Source organism: Grampus griseus (assembly GCF_964374135.1).
Source record: "Grampus griseus genome assembly, chromosome: 5".
Lineage (NCBI taxonomy): Eukaryota > Metazoa > Chordata > Mammalia > Artiodactyla > Delphinidae > Grampus > Grampus griseus.
In genome coordinates, this window is record NC_138998.1 from 56,481,333 (window position 1) to 56,498,178 (window position 16,846).

The 16,846-nt window shown below is 38.0% G+C and overlaps 1 protein-coding gene across 1 annotated transcript; it reads left to right on the top strand.

Moving 5' to 3' along the window:
• Positions 1-4,590: 4,590 nt before the first annotated feature.
• On the top strand, positions 4,591-4,821 carry LOC309822732 (protein CEBPZOS-like; the record flags this gene model as incomplete). Its single annotated transcript, XM_082654713.1, has 1 exon — positions 4,591-4,821. The coding sequence occupies one exon, from the start codon at positions 4,591-4,593 to the stop codon at positions 4,819-4,821; it is 231 nt and encodes a 76-aa protein (XP_082510839.1).
• Between the last annotated feature and the right edge of the window lie 12,025 nt (positions 4,822-16,846).

The following is a 16,846-nucleotide window of genomic DNA, read 5'->3' on the forward strand; positions in this document are numbered from 1 at the left end:
GAATGTCCATAGGTGCTAAAATGTCATAGGGCTATACAAACACATTGTATCAATTTCCTGATTTGGATATTGTACTAAATTTAACCAAAAATGTAACCACTGGGAGCACTGAGTAAAGGGTACACAGGACCTCTCTATACTATGTTTGCAACTTTCCTGTGAATCTGTATTTCAAATAGTTTTAAAAGAATAAGACCTCCAGGTGACTTATATGCATACACATTTTTGGAAATACTAACACTTTTTGCTAACTCAGAAATATTAAATGAAGGGGAATAGAATTATGATTTGCTCAAATTGTTAGTTAACAATCTAGTCACCTGGGGAGATATATATATATATTTTAAAGCCCAGGCTCCAAACTAACTAAATTAGATTCTGACACAATGATTCTCAGATTCTGGGGCCTGAGATTCTGCATTTATAACAAGATGTCGGTGAGTAGCAAAGTACAACTGCTGTCAAGAAGGGAGCACCGGGGCTTCTCTGGTGGTGCAGTGGTTGAGAGTCCGGCTGCCGATGCAGGGGACACGGGTTCGTGCCCCGGTCCGGGAAGATCCCACATGCCGCGTAGTGGCTGGGCCCGTGAGCCATGGCCGCTGAGCCTGCGCGTCTGGAGCCTGTGCTCCGCAACGGGAGAGGCCACAACAGTGAGAGGCCCACGTACCGCAAAAAAACAAACAAAAAAAAAAAAGAAGGGAGCACCACTACACTGAAATGATGTAGTACCACATAAGTAGATGCTTTTGTTAATATGTATAAGAAAACTCGTCATTAACTACTTGTTTTCTTTTATCTCCTCACCAAAGTAGTAATAGCAACTACCATTGGAAAGCATTACGAGGTTCCAAGTTGTTCTGAAAAAATGAAATGCATTTGCAAATACAAGCAAATGAAATCTTTTACAAGTATTTCCATAATCACCAAGTATATCTGCACTGGGAGGAAGGGTCCTAAAGGCACTAAACTAGCCTTCAGAGACACAGAAGAGAGCCATGGAGAGAAAAGTGTAAGTCATCCTTATACTAACTGGAGGTGGGAGGAAGAATCCTTCGCTCTAAATCAGCCAAGCTAAGAGAATAATGAGAACTGCTAGGAACCGTCTCTAGCTAACGTGTGTCTGCTAGTAGCCACACCCCTCCCTAATCGCTCCATTCCCCTGCCCCTCACTCTACACCCATAACTCTGATCCACAGGGAGGGAAATAAGTCAGATGCACAGAGAGAAACAGGAGGGAGAGAAATTGAGCAATTGTTTAATTGTTCTAGTCATTTCCACCGATCCATCTTCCTTTCTCAGTTATCATGATTTTTAAAATAATGTTTTACTTAGATGAAAGTAATATATGTACTTTTTTTTAAGTTACATCGTTTTATTAGGCTTCTAATACACAACAGCAGTTTTCTTGCTTTAGCCCTCCCCACACCCAGTTTCTGGCCCCCAAGGCAATCCAACTCTTTTGGTCCTGATGCTTTCCTAGTTACTTTTTTATAGCTTCTTTTTTTTTCCTATGTATTTCTAAACAGTATGATTATAGGGAAACTTCATTTTTCAAATTCAGTTATCTTCTATTGACATTCTACTCTTGATCAAAAGTGTTTAGATATCTTGTACCTCCATCTATTTCCAGGGAACAACTTCCCTCCACCACACACACACACACACACACAAACACACACACACACACTCCCTCCCTACACAGTTTTTGTTGTTTTGGGTTTTTTTGGTTAAACAAGTATTTAGTATTTATATAACAACTTTGTAAATAACTATTACTCTCATCTGAGCCATTTCGTTTCTCAATGCACTTTTAATTTTCCCTGGAGTTAATAAGCACTTTCTTTGGCTTAATTTTCTAATTCCTTTCAAGTTCTATACCGTAACTGCTTTAAAAACAATAGCAGGTACTCTACTGGATTAACTATTTACTTACTTAATTTTTTAAATTAATTTATTTATTTATTTTAAATGGATTTTTGGCTGTGCTGGGTCTTCGTTGCTTTGCACAGGCTTTCTCTAGTTGCGGCGAGCGGGGGCTACTCTTTGCTGCGGTGCGTGGGCTTCTCATTGCGGTGGCTTCTCTTGTTGAGGAACATGGGCTCTAGGCATGCGGGCTTCAGGAGTTGTGGCACGTGGGCTCAGTAGTTGTGGCTTGCGGGCTTAGTTACTCCGTGGCATGTGGGATCTTCCCGGATCAGGGATTGAACCCGTGTCCCCTGCATTGGCAGGCGGATGCTTAACCACTGAGCCACCAGGGAAGTCCCTACTTACTTAATTTTTAAATGTAGACATGTCTGGGATCCTCCACTTTCCTGCTTTAATCTGGGTTATTTTTATTCTAGGCCTACTACAATACTGTGTTCTGGGAATTATTTTTCCCATCATCCTGGGAATTCACACCTTTCTCTTATATTGTGTTCCCTATTTACTGAGGCCCTTAAATTCCTTCCTTGATTCACTCCCTTATTTTAGTGGAGTACATTCTCCAGAGCTTTCTGAAGAAGAGCACATTGGCATAAGGATTCTGAAGTCTTTCTTGTCTTCTACTCTGACATTTGATTGGTAGTACAGTAGCTATAGAATTCTAGATTGAATTTCAGTTTTCCTCGGAATTCTGAAGGCGTTGCTTTCAAAATTTCCAGTTTTCCTCTCCTTTGAATGTGATCTGTTACCCCTCCCCAACCCTAGAGTTTTAGAATCTTCTCTTTAACTATAATATTCTAAAACTTCACAATGCTTTTTGTTTGTTCGTTTCATTCATTTCACTAGGCACTCAATCAACCCTTTCAATCTGGAGACTCATGAACTTCTCTTCTGAGAAATCTTTATTTTTTTTTCCCTTGATTATTTCCTCTCTTTTCTGTTCTTTTTGGACCTCCTTTATTTGAATATTGGACCTGCTCAAATGATTCTATGTTTTCTCTTCTTATTCAGTTCTTTTTTTCTACTCTGACGATGTCTTCAACTTTATCTCCCAAAGCTTCTATTTTTTTGTACAGCACAGGGAAATATAGTCATTATTTTATAATAACTTTAAATGGAGCATAATCTATAAAAATATTGGGGACTTCCCTGGCAGTCCAGTGGTTAAGACTCCAATGCAGGGGGCACAGGTTCGATCCCTGGTTGGGGAACTAAGATCCTACATGCCGCACGGCGCAGTCAAAAAAAGAAAAAAACAAGTCTTATAAAAATATTGAATCACTGGGCTTCCCTGGTGGCGCAGTGGTTGAGAGTCCGCCTGCCGATGCAGGGGACACAGGTTCGTGCCCCAGTCCGGGAAGATCCCACATGCCGCTGAGCGGCTGGGCCCGTGAGCCATGGCCGCTGAGGCTGCGCGTCCAGAGCCTGTGCGCCACAACGGGAGAGGCCACAACAGTGAGAGGCCCGCGTAAAAAAAAAAAAAAAAAAAAAAAAAAAAAAATATTGAATCACTATGTTGTACTCCTAAAAATAATATTGTAAATCAACTATACTTCAATAAAAAATTTAATTTTTAGTTTAACTAATACCTTTTTAATTTCCAAAAACTCTTCCTTGACTGCTGAATATTTATTTTTAGAGCATTTTTTTCTCATTTCATAGATTCAATATCATCTTTTGCTCCTTGGATTATCTCTTTTCTTGTAAATTTTTTTAATGTTTGTTTTATTTTCTCTTTCATGTTAAATGCTTTTCCCAAATCTCTCATGGTCCTTGGGTACTGTCCATATTTAAGCGTAAGGCATGAAACAGATAGTTGGAAGCGAAGCGTGGGCTTGTGATTAGGCTGGGACACAGGTGTTTCCCTGGGTGCCCACCTTCCCTACTGCCAATATCTGTAAGTTTTTTTCCTTGGATTAACTGGTTTCCCAAGAGAAGAACCATCCCATTTCTAAGCCTGAAAATCAGTCTTCTGAGAGCTGTGTGAGGGGAAGAGGCTAGAGTCTAACCATTAACTCTGCAAACTTTCCCTCAGCTCCCACTCTCAGTTCAGTTGGACCCCCCTTCCCTTTGCTGTTTCTCATATTTCCAAATCCAGTCTCTGAGTCAACCTCTCTAAAGAGTAAACTTTCAATCCTAGAGGTTTGCCTTGTTCCACTCAGGCTGCTATAACAAAGATACCCTAAACTGAACTTTAAATAACAAACATTTATTTCTCACATTTGTTTTTTTTAAATTAATTAATTAATTTATTTTTGGCTGCGTTGTGTCCTCGTTGATGCACACAGGCTTTCTCTAGTTGTGGCAAGTGGGGACTACTCCTTGTTGCGGAGTGCCGGCTTCTCATTGGAGTGGCTTGTCTTTGTTGAGGAGCATGGGCTCTAGGTGTGTGGGCTTCAGTAGTTGTGGCACGTGGGCTCAGTAGTTGTGGCTCGTGGGCTCTAGAGCTCAGGCTCAGTAGTTGTGGCGCACGGGCTTAGTTGCTCCACAGCATGTGGGATCTATCCCAGACCAGGGCTTGATCCCATGTCCCTTGCATTGGCAGGCGTATTCTTAACCACTGCGCCACCAGGAAAGTCCCTATTTCTCACATTTCTGGAGGCAGGGAAGTCTAAGATCAAGATGCCAGCAGACCCTTGCAAGTACACACCTCAGGATGGAGGCACTATGGATCCACTGGCAAAGAAGATCTTTAAAGGAGGTTTAGCAGCTGAACTTGTGGACATTTTTGGAGCATATATTTTGTTTAAAAAGATAAACACAAGCCAAGATTTCAGGCAAACAATGAGGAAGAAATTCCCCTTCATCTTGGAAGTTTATTACAAATCCATTGAACACTCTGGAATGTATGGAATCAGAAAGCAAGATCAAGAAAAGTGGCTGAACAGCAAAAATTAGGAATTTGACCATGATCAAGGTTTGCCCTATTTCACAGCATCAGGCAAAATTAAAATACCAAAGTTGACATGGATGCATTTTAGAATATTTAAGGTTAAATGTAAATTCTAACTAAGTCAGAGGTTTTGTTCTTTGGACTGTTAAAAAACTGATGGAAGGTTTGTTTATTATGTTATAAATGAAGTTTTGTTTACTACTCAAAATAAAGTGGTTCTCCTTAAAAAAAAAAAAAAAAAGATGCCAGCAGATTTGGTGTCTGGTGAGAGCCTACTTTCTGGTTCATAGATTATGTCTTCTCACACTGTGTCCTCACATGTTGGAAGAGACAAGGGAGCTCCCTTTGGGCACTAACCCCAAACATGAAGCCTCCACCCTCATGACCGAATCACTTCCCCAAGCCCCCACCTCCTCATAGTATCATATTGGGGGCTTGGATTTTAACATATGAATTTTGGGGGGACACAAATGTTCAGTTCATAACAAGGCCTTAACTGCTTTCTTATGTAGACTTTCATGTTCATATAGACTTTCTCATATTTTCAGTCCCACTCATACCCATACCTGTTGTGTATATTTTGAGCCTTTCCAGGATACTGCTGTGAAAATTGGCTTGCTCCTTGGAATTACCCTGTTATAGGCAGTTAGATTTGAGAAAATGAAAAACAGCCCTGCTGGCAATCAGACAGTGATATTCCTCCAGAACATAAACTATGTTTCCAAGGGACATGAAGAAGGTCATATAAACAGCATTTCTATACAGTGCGATACCACAGCTGCAAAAATGACTAACAATCTTTTCTTCTAAGTGATTGCTGCATTGTTACCAATGACATCCCTGGTCTGGCTTTTTTCTTTCAGTTTCCTGCAAAAAGATTTCTGAGATATCCAATTGCTGAAAGGCCCCTATTTCTCAACCATATCCCATCCAAAGATGGCACCTCTCTTCCCTAATCCCTCTTCAGAATCATGCAGCAAAAAACCTACCCTATAAGAATTCCTTCCCAATCCTCCCTTCCTGAGATGCCTCCAAGATTCCTCTGGGGTGTGTTCTCCCTTGCTGCAGAAAACTAAACAAACATAACTTTAACTCCAGGTGTGTTCCTGATGATCTCTGGTGGGTGAACATTGACAGAATTCAGCTTTCTGTGGTCTGCTAAATTAGTTAAGTCTTGTGTATCTAATTTCCGGGTTCTAAATATTGCTGAGCTCTCTCTCTGAGGAGGCCATAAGTTGGATCCCCCTTTTCCGCTAGCTGTGAGCCAACACTCTAGTGCCTAAAGTTGTTTAAATTAGATTTCTATCAGTTGCAGCAAGTTCCTGAGAGTGTTAATGGCAGAAAATCCTCAAACGAATAAATCTGAGATAGCATCTCCCACCCTACACATATAAGCCATGACACTGAGTCCTGAGCATATAAGTGTATCTCCAGACCAAATCCTTCTACAAAGCATTAGATCTGCGTACCAAACTCCATCTGTATTGTCAAATTCAGCAATATCAAAACCTAATTCATCCTCCTTTGCCACCACACTTGCTCCCCCTCCTGCATTCCCTATGCCAGTTAATCTATCATTTAATCAGACACTAGAAACTCATTCTATATTATATTATAATATTTCCTCTTCTTCATCTCCAAACATCCTATTATCACCAGGTTCTGACAAATTTACCTCCTGAATACTTCTTGAATTTGTCCAGTTCCTCTGTCCTTAACACTACTGTTCTGTTTCAAAGTCTTTATCATCTGCCACCTAGAATAATACAGCTTCTAACTCTTTTCTCTACCTCCTGGGAAGCAACCCTTATTCCATACAGTTGTTGCTAGAAGTCACCATTAAAATGCAAATCTGATGTTTATGCTACCACTTATCAATGGCTTCCTACTGGCTGCAGGATAAAGTCTAAGTTCCTTATCAAGACAAACAAAACCCTCCCAGATCTGGTCCCTGTCCATTTTTCTAGTCTAAAAACACATTCAACTTCAAATTTAACGCTTTATTCCAGAAATACCAAACGTGTTGTTTCTCATCTCCTTTGTACATGCATTCCCTCTGGCCAACAAACTTCTCCTTCTTTGTCACATGGCTGATTCCTACTTATCTTCCAAGAAGCCCTGCCTACCCTGCACTCCCCAGCTTAGGTAACGTTTGTTTAACCCAGAAGACTATCAGGTTCTCATGGGTAAGGGCTTTCTTTTATTCTACTTTGTATTTCCCAGTGAGTAGCATAAACACAGGCACATAATATACATCCTATAGATAATTGTTATCACTTAAAATAGGATGGTATAACTATATGATATTTTGTATAAGCCTCACGGTAACCAGAAAGGAAAGACCTGTAGTAGATACACAGAAGATTATGATAAAGGAGTCAAAGCCTACTGCCATAAATATTTATCAAATCACAATGTAAGACAGCAAGAGAGGGCTCAAGGAACAAAGGATCTACAAAAGAGTTGGAAAACAATTAACAAAATGGAAATAGTAAGTTCTTACCTATCAGTAATTACTTTCAACATAAGTGGATTAAATTCTCCAATCAAAAGACATGGAATGGGAGTTCCCTTGTGGCCTAGTGGTTAGAATTCCAGGCTTTCACTGCTGTGGCCCAGGTTCAATCCCTGGTAGGGGAACTGAGATCCCGTGAGCCACAAGAGTTTCACTTTAGCTTTAAGGACACACATAGGCTAAGAGTGAAGAGATAGAAAAAGATATTCTAAACAAATGGTAACCAAAAAAAAGCAGGGACAGACTTTAGATAAAATAGGCTGTAAGCTAAAAATGGTCAAAAGAGACAAAGATGGTTATTATATAAAGATAAAAGGGTCAATTCATCAAGGAGATACAGCAATATTAAATATTTATGCACCCAACATCAGAGCACCTAAATGTATAAAGCAAATGCTAACTGAACTAAAATAGAAATAAACAGCAATACAGTAATAGTTGGGGACTTTAATACCTAACTCTCAGCAGTGGATAATCCTGACAGAGAATCAATAAAGAAACAGCAGGTTTGAACAACACTGTAGAGGAAATATATACAGATACAGAACTTCCCATACAACAGCAGAATACACATTCTTCCCAAGTGCACATGGAACATTTTCTAGGATAAGATCATATTAACATAACATAAGCCACAAAACAAGTATCAACAAATTCAAGATAGAAATTATATCAAGTTTCTTTTCCAACCATAATGGTATGAAACTAGAAATCAATAACACAAGGAAATCTGAAAAATTCACAAATACATGGAAATTAAACAACACATTCCTGAACAACCAATGGATTAAAGAAGAAATCAAATGAGAAATTTAAAAAAATCATGAGACAAAATAGAAACACAATGTATCAAAACTTATCGGATGCAACAAAAGCAGTTCTAAGAGGAAAGTTTATAGCTATTAATACCTACCTTAAGAACAAAAGAAAGATCTCAAATGAACAACTGAACAGTACACCTCATGGAACTAGAAAAAGAAGAGAACAAACTAAGCCTAAATTTAGCAGAAGGAAATAATAAACATTAGAGCAGAAATAAATGAAATAGAGAATAGGAAAGCAATGGAAAAGATGAACAAAACTAACAGCTGATTCTTTAAAAAGATTAACAAAATTGACAAACCTTTAACTAGACTACATACTAACAATGAACTACCTGAAAAAAATAAAGAAAGAAAACAATCCCATTTACAATAGCATCAAAAATAATAAACTACTTAGGAATAAATTTAACCAACTTGAAAGATCTGTACACTGAAAACGCTAAGGCATTGATTAAAGGAATTGAAGAAGACACAAATAAATGGAAAGATACTCCATGTTCATGGATCAGAAGAATTAATACTGTTAAATGTCTATTCTGCCCAAAGCCATCTATAGATTCGATGCAATCCCTACCAAAATTCCAATGGCTTTTTTTTTTTTTACAGAAATAGAAAAAAAAAACCCTAAAATTTGTATGGAACCACAAAAGAATAGCCAAAGCAATCTTCAGAGAGAAGAACAAAGCTGGAGGCATTACACTTCCTTATTTCAAAGTATATTACAAAGCTATAGTAATCAAAACAGTATGGTACCAGCATAAAAACAGACACATAGTTTCCTAATCTGTAGTACGAGGAAAGCAAAATCACCTATGGATTTGCTCTGAATACTAAATAAAGATTTTTTAGTACCTAGCATAAACAAACAAAAAACAGACACACAGAGCAATGGAACATAATTGAGAGTCCAGAAATAAACCAATGCATTTATAGCCAACCTATATTTGACCAGGTAGTGAAGAATACTCACTAGGGAAGAGATAGTCTCTTCATTAAATGGTGTTGGGAAAACTGGATATTTACATTCAAAAGAATGAAACTGGACCCCTATCTTACAACAGTTGGACAAACTTCCTCAAAATGGATTGAAACTTAAATGTAAGGCCTGAAGTCATTAAAGCCCTAGAAGAAAACAGGGAAAGCTCCTTGATATTGATCTTGGCAATGATTTTTTTAGCTCTGACACCAAAAGCACAATCAAGAAAAGCTTAAATAAACAAGTGGGACTACGTCAAACTAAAACGCTTCTGTGCAGCAAAAGAAATGATCAACAAAGTGAAAAGGCAATCTATGGAATGGGAGAAAATATGTGCCAACCATCTATCTAAAAAGGGGTTAATATCCAAAATATATAAGGAACTCCTACATCTCATGGCAAGAAACAAATAATCTAATTTTAAATGGGCAAAGGACCTGAATAGGTATTTTTCCAAATAAGATACACAGATGGCTAACAGGTACATGAAAACGTGCTCAACATCACTAATCACTAGGGAAATGTAAATCAAAACTACAATGAGATATCACCTCACATCTGTTAGAATGGTTATTATCAAAAAGATAAGAGATAACAAGTGCTGGCCAGGATGTGGAGAAAAGTTGGCGGGAATGTAAATTGCTACAACCATTCTAGATAACAGTATGGAGGGTCCTCAAAAAAATTAAAAATAAAACTACCATATGATCCAGTAATTCTACTTCTAGGTATATATCCAAAAGAAGTAAAATCACTATCTCGAAGATATCTGCACCTCTATGTTTACTGCAGCATTATTTGCAATAGTCAAGACATGGAAACAACTTAAATGTCCATCCATGGATAAATGGATAAAGAAATTGTGATAAATATAAATATATATATTTATATTTGTGATATATAAATATGCATATTTTCAGTCATTAAAAAAGAAAGAAATCCTGCAATTTGCAATAACATGGATGAATTTTGAGTGTGTTATGCTAAATGAAATTAAGTCAGAGAAATACAAATACTGTATGATCTCACTTATACGTGGAATCTAAAAAAAAAAATGAACTCACAGAAACAGAGAATAGATTGATGGTTTCCAGGAGCCAGTGGGGAACTGGTAAGGGAAATGGGTGAAGGTGGTCAAAGGGTACAAACTACCATTTATAAGATGAATAAATCTGGGGATCTAATGTACAGCATGGTGACTATAGTTAACAATATGTGTTAACTAACCTTATTGTGGTAATCATTTTGTGATATATGTGTATGTCGAATCACCACATTATACACCTCAAGCTTACACAATGTTATATGTCAATTATATCTCAATAAAGCTGAAATAAATAAATAAATAAAAGCTTTTTAAAGTGGATCAAGAGCTTTGGCAGAAAATAAAAATAATTTTGAAATTACACTCTCCATAGAAATTTGGTAAGAAATGTTGCTCAGTATAAAAAATGTTAGTAAAAGCTTACAAAGAAATCAAATAGATATCAATTTTGGCTATTTTACTTTTTCTTTCATTTTCAACCTACCTATGCCATTGAATTTGAAGTTTCTTGTAAGCAGCTATCATTGGGTCAAATATTTTTTAATCAACACTGCCAATCTCCGTCTTTTAATGATGTATTTAGACCACTTACATTTAAAGTAAGTATTGATAAGTTAGGGCTTAAGTAAGTCATTTTGTTATTTGTTTTCTGTTTGTTTCCTCTGTTTATCATTCCTATGCTTCTCTTTTCTTACCTTCCTTGGATTTTTGGACACTTAGGATTCCATTTTTATTTATTTGAAGTGTTTTTTAGTACATTGCATTGTATAGTTTTCCTAGTATTTGCTCTACTTATTAGAATACACATATGTAATTTACCATAGCCTACTGGTATGAATGTTTTACCACTTCAAGGGAAATGTAGAAGCCTAACTTTACTTAGGTCCCTTTATCCCCTCCACTTTTTAAGCACAATAATCTCATGCATTTCCTCTATATACAATGAGCACATTATATAATGTTATAATTTTTGCTTCAACAATCAAACATGATTTAAGAAACTCATATTGGGCTTTCCTGGTGGCGCAGTGGTTGAGAGTCTGCCTGCCGATGCAAGGGACACGGGTTCGTGCCCCGGTCCGGGAAGATCCCACATGCCACGGAGCGGCTGGGCCCGTGAGCCATGGCTGCTGAGCCTGTGCATCCGGAGCCTGTGCTCCACAACGGGGAGAGGCCACAACAGTGAGAGGCCCGCGTACAGCAAAAAAAAAAAAAAAAAAAGAAACTCATATTTAAGAAACCAGGGAAGGAGGGCTTCCCTGGTGGCGCAGTGGTTGGGAATCCACCTGCCAATGCAGGGGACACGGGTTCGAGCCCTGGTCTGGGAGGATCCCACATGCCGCGCAGCAACTAAGCCCGTGTGCCACAACTACTGAAGCCTGCGCGCCTAGAGCCCATGCTCTGCAACAAGGGAAGCCACCGCAATGAGAGACCCGCGCACCGCAACGAAGAGTAGCCCCCGCTGGCCGCAACTAGAGAAAACCGGTGTGCAGCAACGAAGAACCAATGAAGCCAAAAATAAATAAAATAAATAAATTTATGTTTAAAAAAACTCAGGAAAAGGCTAAAACATACACACAAAGCTTGTGCATATGTGACTTCATATTTGCGCTGGTGTATTTTAAGCATAAATTTCTAGAAGTGGGATTTATCAATTGAATGGTAAATTTACCTGTAATTTTGCTAATATTGTCAAAATCTTCCTCAGAGGTTATACCATTTTGCATTCATGAAATCGCTGGTTTCCCTGCAACTTCTCCAAGAGTTTGTTGCCAAATTTTGGGATTTATGCCAATCAGATAGTTAGAAATGATAGCTCAGGGCTGTGTGGCATGTGGAAGCTTAGCTCCCTGACCAAGGATCGAACATGCACCCCTTGCAGTGGAAGCATGGAGTCTTAACCACTGGAGCGCCAGGGAAGTCCCAGGGTAGTTTTAATTTGTATTTATATTAATAAGAATTAATTTGAGTATTTTTTTCATATGTTTAAGGGCCACTTCTATTTCTTTCTCTGTGAACTGTTTTGTCTCCATTTTTAAAAAGAAGCTTTCCTCATATTCCCTCACAACTACCTCTGCCTACATCTCATTGGCTAGACCTGTGTCTTAATACCACCTCTATCTTCAAGGGAGGCTGGAAAACACAGTTTTTAAGTTGGACATTTCAGTCTCAAGTAAGGATTTTGTTCATAAGGAAGAATGTAAGATGTATAGAGATAGAGAAATGGAAGTCTCAGTCTCAATGATTTTGATTTTAACCTTTAATTTTCAGAGGTCCTTACAGAAATAAAAATGAAACAGCCAAAGAAGCAAGAAGTGTTATAAGCTTGGAAAATGTGACTGAATTATTTAGTTGTACTCAATAATGTTTTGTTTCTCCTCAGAAAATGAGACCTCTGAATCTGTTTAATATTAACAGAGCCAAATAAATTATCAAAAACGAGTAATTTCTCTCCCCCACCCCAGAAGCCTGGCTATTTTGTTTTGTACTTCTGCCTTCTTTTTGTAAGCTAGCAAAGACTAAGAGAAGCAAAATTCCTTAAAGTGCAAATTTTTAGAGTTCTGTTTGTAATAAAATTTAAAACATTGAAAGTAAAAAAATGTAAATTCATCTTCCACAATCAATGACATGAAAAAAGTGGGAAGGGGGTTTTTCCAGCTTAATTGCAACTAAAGAAACATAACAAGTAGGATTGACTATAGACCTTGCTTGGATCTTGTTTTTAAACAAACCAACTGAAAAAAGGACATGTGTAAGACAGAGAAATTTGTGTCTTTGATGATATTAAGGAATTAATGTTCTTTTTGTTAGGTGTGAAAATTATGTGTGTTTATGTAAGAAAATATCCATATTTTATAGAGAATTGTGTAAGAGTGAAATGACCTGGGGTTTTCTCAAAATGCTTGAAAAAGAAAAAAGACGAAAAGGACGGAGGGAGGGAAGGCGAGAGAGCAAAAGGAAAAAAACAAAAGTCAAGTATGGTTTGGTAATTATTGAAAATGGGATGATGGGTATATGAGGGTACATTTATTATTCTCTCTATTCTTATATACATTTGGAAAGTTTATAAAAGTCATGAAAATATCCAAAATGCACGCAGTTTAAAAATGAAAACAATAAATTTAGTGAGATTATTGTCCAAGTAAACTACCCTTTGAATATGCTGAACCTCATCATTTTTATGAGCAAATCAATGATAAATAATCCATTTAAAAATTCTTAAAGGGATTTTACACCTGTGAAGGGCAATAAAATCATGACCTACATTCTTTTTGATGTTCCTCCTCAAATCTTTTTTCTTTTCTTAATGGCTTCAAAGTACCTGAAAATCTTGTAGCTTTTTAAGGGTAACTAAGCTAAGCTTGTTATTTTGTTGTTTTGTTTTGTTTTGTTTTGATATTTATTTATTCGTTTATTTGGCTGCATTGGGCCTTCGTTGCAGCATACGGGATCTTTGGTTGAAGCATGCGGGATCTTTTAGTTGCGGCATGTGGGATCTAGTTCCCTAACCACGGATCGAACCCATGCCCCCTGCACTGGGAGCTCAGAGTCTTAACCCACCGGACAACCAGGGAAGTCCCAAGCTAAGCCTGTTCTGATGTTACCCTTCCCCTTAAGACTCCATATCAATTTTCCTATTTCAAAACAGATTTAATATTTCAAAACATATTTGGGGGGAAAACTGAATATGAGAGGAATGCCTACTAAGTAAATCTTTGCCATTAAACATACTTTGAACACACAAAACGGACTAAACGTTGTACAAATATTTACACTGTGGCAAGGATTTCATGCATCCTTTCATTTTGTGCTTCATTCATACAATAAATATTAGGTGGTCACTCTGTCAGCACTGTGCTAGGTAAGCTTTGGGGATTAGCAGTCAGCAAGACAGACTGATTTCTTACCTTCTCAAAGCAGATGGTCTACTTGGTAGACCCCAAGAGTTCCCATCCACTGCCTCCAGGAGGTGGTGTTTCACTGTGATTAGTGATCATCATAAATAATTATGTCTTTCCGGTTTTTGACTGCCAACAGGAAAAGCAATGCTACTCAGTTTAGACTAGTCAAAGTTCAGAACAGGTAAACTCTAGATTTTCCTGATCATCAAAAGCAGCTCCCATTGTTACCATTTACTAAGGGGCACCACTTGGTGTAAGACATGAGAACTGCTACATGAAAATACTCCAAGAAAATTACAGTTCTAAGAGATTTACATAGATTTTCAGTATGGCCTGATAAGGCTGCTATACAAGTAACTAAAAACATATTTTTGTATTGTCCCCTCCATAGTGGCTACCACAGTTATCTTGCAACTAGTAAGCTTTAATAAATGCTCGTTAAATGAATAAATAATTGAATTTAAAATCCAAAGACACACTAATGGAATATAGATTTTAATAGACTCTGTTCTTTAGCCTCACACCCTGGATGAAGGAATGTATAAATTTAGCCTTTGTCTCAGTCAGTGATGGAGAGTGATTTTTTTTTAATCATAGTGGGTTTTTTCTTTTAATGTTTCATTTATTTATTTATTTATTTTATTTTGGCTGCGTCGAGTGGCATGTGAGATGGTTCCCCCAACCTGGTCCTCCGCAGGTGAAAGCACCGAATCTTAACCACTAGGCCACCAGGGAACTCCCAGAACATGATTCTTCAATAACAAACAATCCCCAAAGCTTATCAATTTAACACAACAAAAGTGTTTCTTGCTCATGTCATGTCTGCTTTGTGTTCTGATAGCTCTCCAGACAGAGGAAGGGAGGGCTAGAGAAGCAAGCACCGGAATGAACTGCCTCCACCTAAGAGTGACACAGAGCACTTCTACTGACATTTCAATGACCAAAGCCAGTCATGTGGCTCTACCCAACTTTAAACAGGACAGGGAGTAAAATCACCTATATGGCTGAGAGTAGAGAGCACCAGAAATTCGATACTGTTGAACAGTAGTAATGCCTACCACAGACCTAACCAGTTAATGAGTTTTCTTCCTAGGGATATCAAACATATGTATTTACTTCCTAGGGATATCAAACATATGTATTTACTTCCTAGGGATATCAAATATACCTATTTACTTCCTAGGGATATCAAATATACCTATTTACTTCCTAGGGATATCAAGTATACCTATTTACTTCCTAGGGATATCAAATATACCTATTTACTTCCTAGGGATATCAAATATACCTATTTACTTCTTTTCATCATCTATTAACCTCAGTTTCCCTTGACATGGTTTAGGCTTCAGATCCTCATAGGTATGAGTGTCTGAGTTCAAATTTATCAAATGGATACAACACTTGACCTTCCTTCCCAGATGCTATAAATAAAGTCAATACTCTAGAAAATGAAAAGTACCACACAAACACTGTAGAAGGTATAATTAATATTCTAATAAAGAAGTCTAGTCTGATTTTATGTATCCATTCATTGATTCATTCAGTTTAAGAAACAATAAAGACTAATAGCAATTGAAAATTGAGCACTGAGTGAAAAATTTTTATAGCCAAGAAGACAACTTGACCTAGTACAGAGTCTAGGTAGACTCCCAGAGATGAGGTTCAGAGAAGAAGAAATGGAGTAAGACTTTTAAAGCCAAAAGACTATCTCTGTCCTATCTTAAGGAAGCAAAGTGAGTGGACTGACTGGCTGGCTAGATCTGGGCTTGCTGTTTTTGAAAGCACTGGGCTGGCTGCTTGGAAGACCTCTGCCGTGTAGGTGGCTCAGAATTACAGAGTCCAGTTTTCTCTGTTGGGAATGTGAGGTCCCTGATACAAGACTATGGCATGCCATTGCCTCATGAGTCAGGACTATGGCGCCCAGTTAGGTCTACACTAGTGTCATCAGGCTAGGTAACCTGGATAGAGTTTATCAATTCATTCAACAAGCTGAATCCCTAGACTCTTTACCTGCCCCATCCTCCTTAGACCAAGCTAGGCACCTGTCATGAGCTCCCATACACTCTTTACTTACCTTATATATGTTTAGTCATTACATTCCAATGCTGTTTCATTGCCTATCTTCTCTACTATTAGGACCAGCATGGCAAGGAACATGTCCATCTTGTTCATACTGTATCCCTAGTACCTAATACAGTGCTGGACATAAGATACATATGCAATGACTATTTTATTGAGGCTCTATGCCTGTGCTAAGCAGAGAGATGGAACAGACTGGAATACAATAAAACTAGAATTCAAAGTCTGTGGACAGACAATATGATGAACAGGGGTGGAGCCAAATTTTGTGAGAACAGAAGCTTATGCCAACTGAGGGCACCAATTTAAGAAAAATAACAAAATTATAAATGCAAAATTAAGTACCTCATCCTAGAAGATGTTCATGCACTTGCGGGGACTTGAAGCTTAAAGCTTCGTTATCTCCACAGTAAATGCATCTTTGATGATAAGTGGACTGAAGCACCAAATGCTATAAAACCTCTGAAGAGTGATCAGAGATCTCTGCTAGGGAAAATCAAAGACTTCACAGAAGAGATAAACTGTGACCTTGATCTTACGGACAGAAGCAAAGGAAAGGAATTGCAGGTGGAAGAAACACACCAAAACACACAGATGAGAAAGAACTGGAGCCTATCTGTGGAATAGTGAGAAGCACTGTAGTATTTACCCAATGTCAGGCTGGGTGGGGAAAGCCTTAGGCTAGTGGT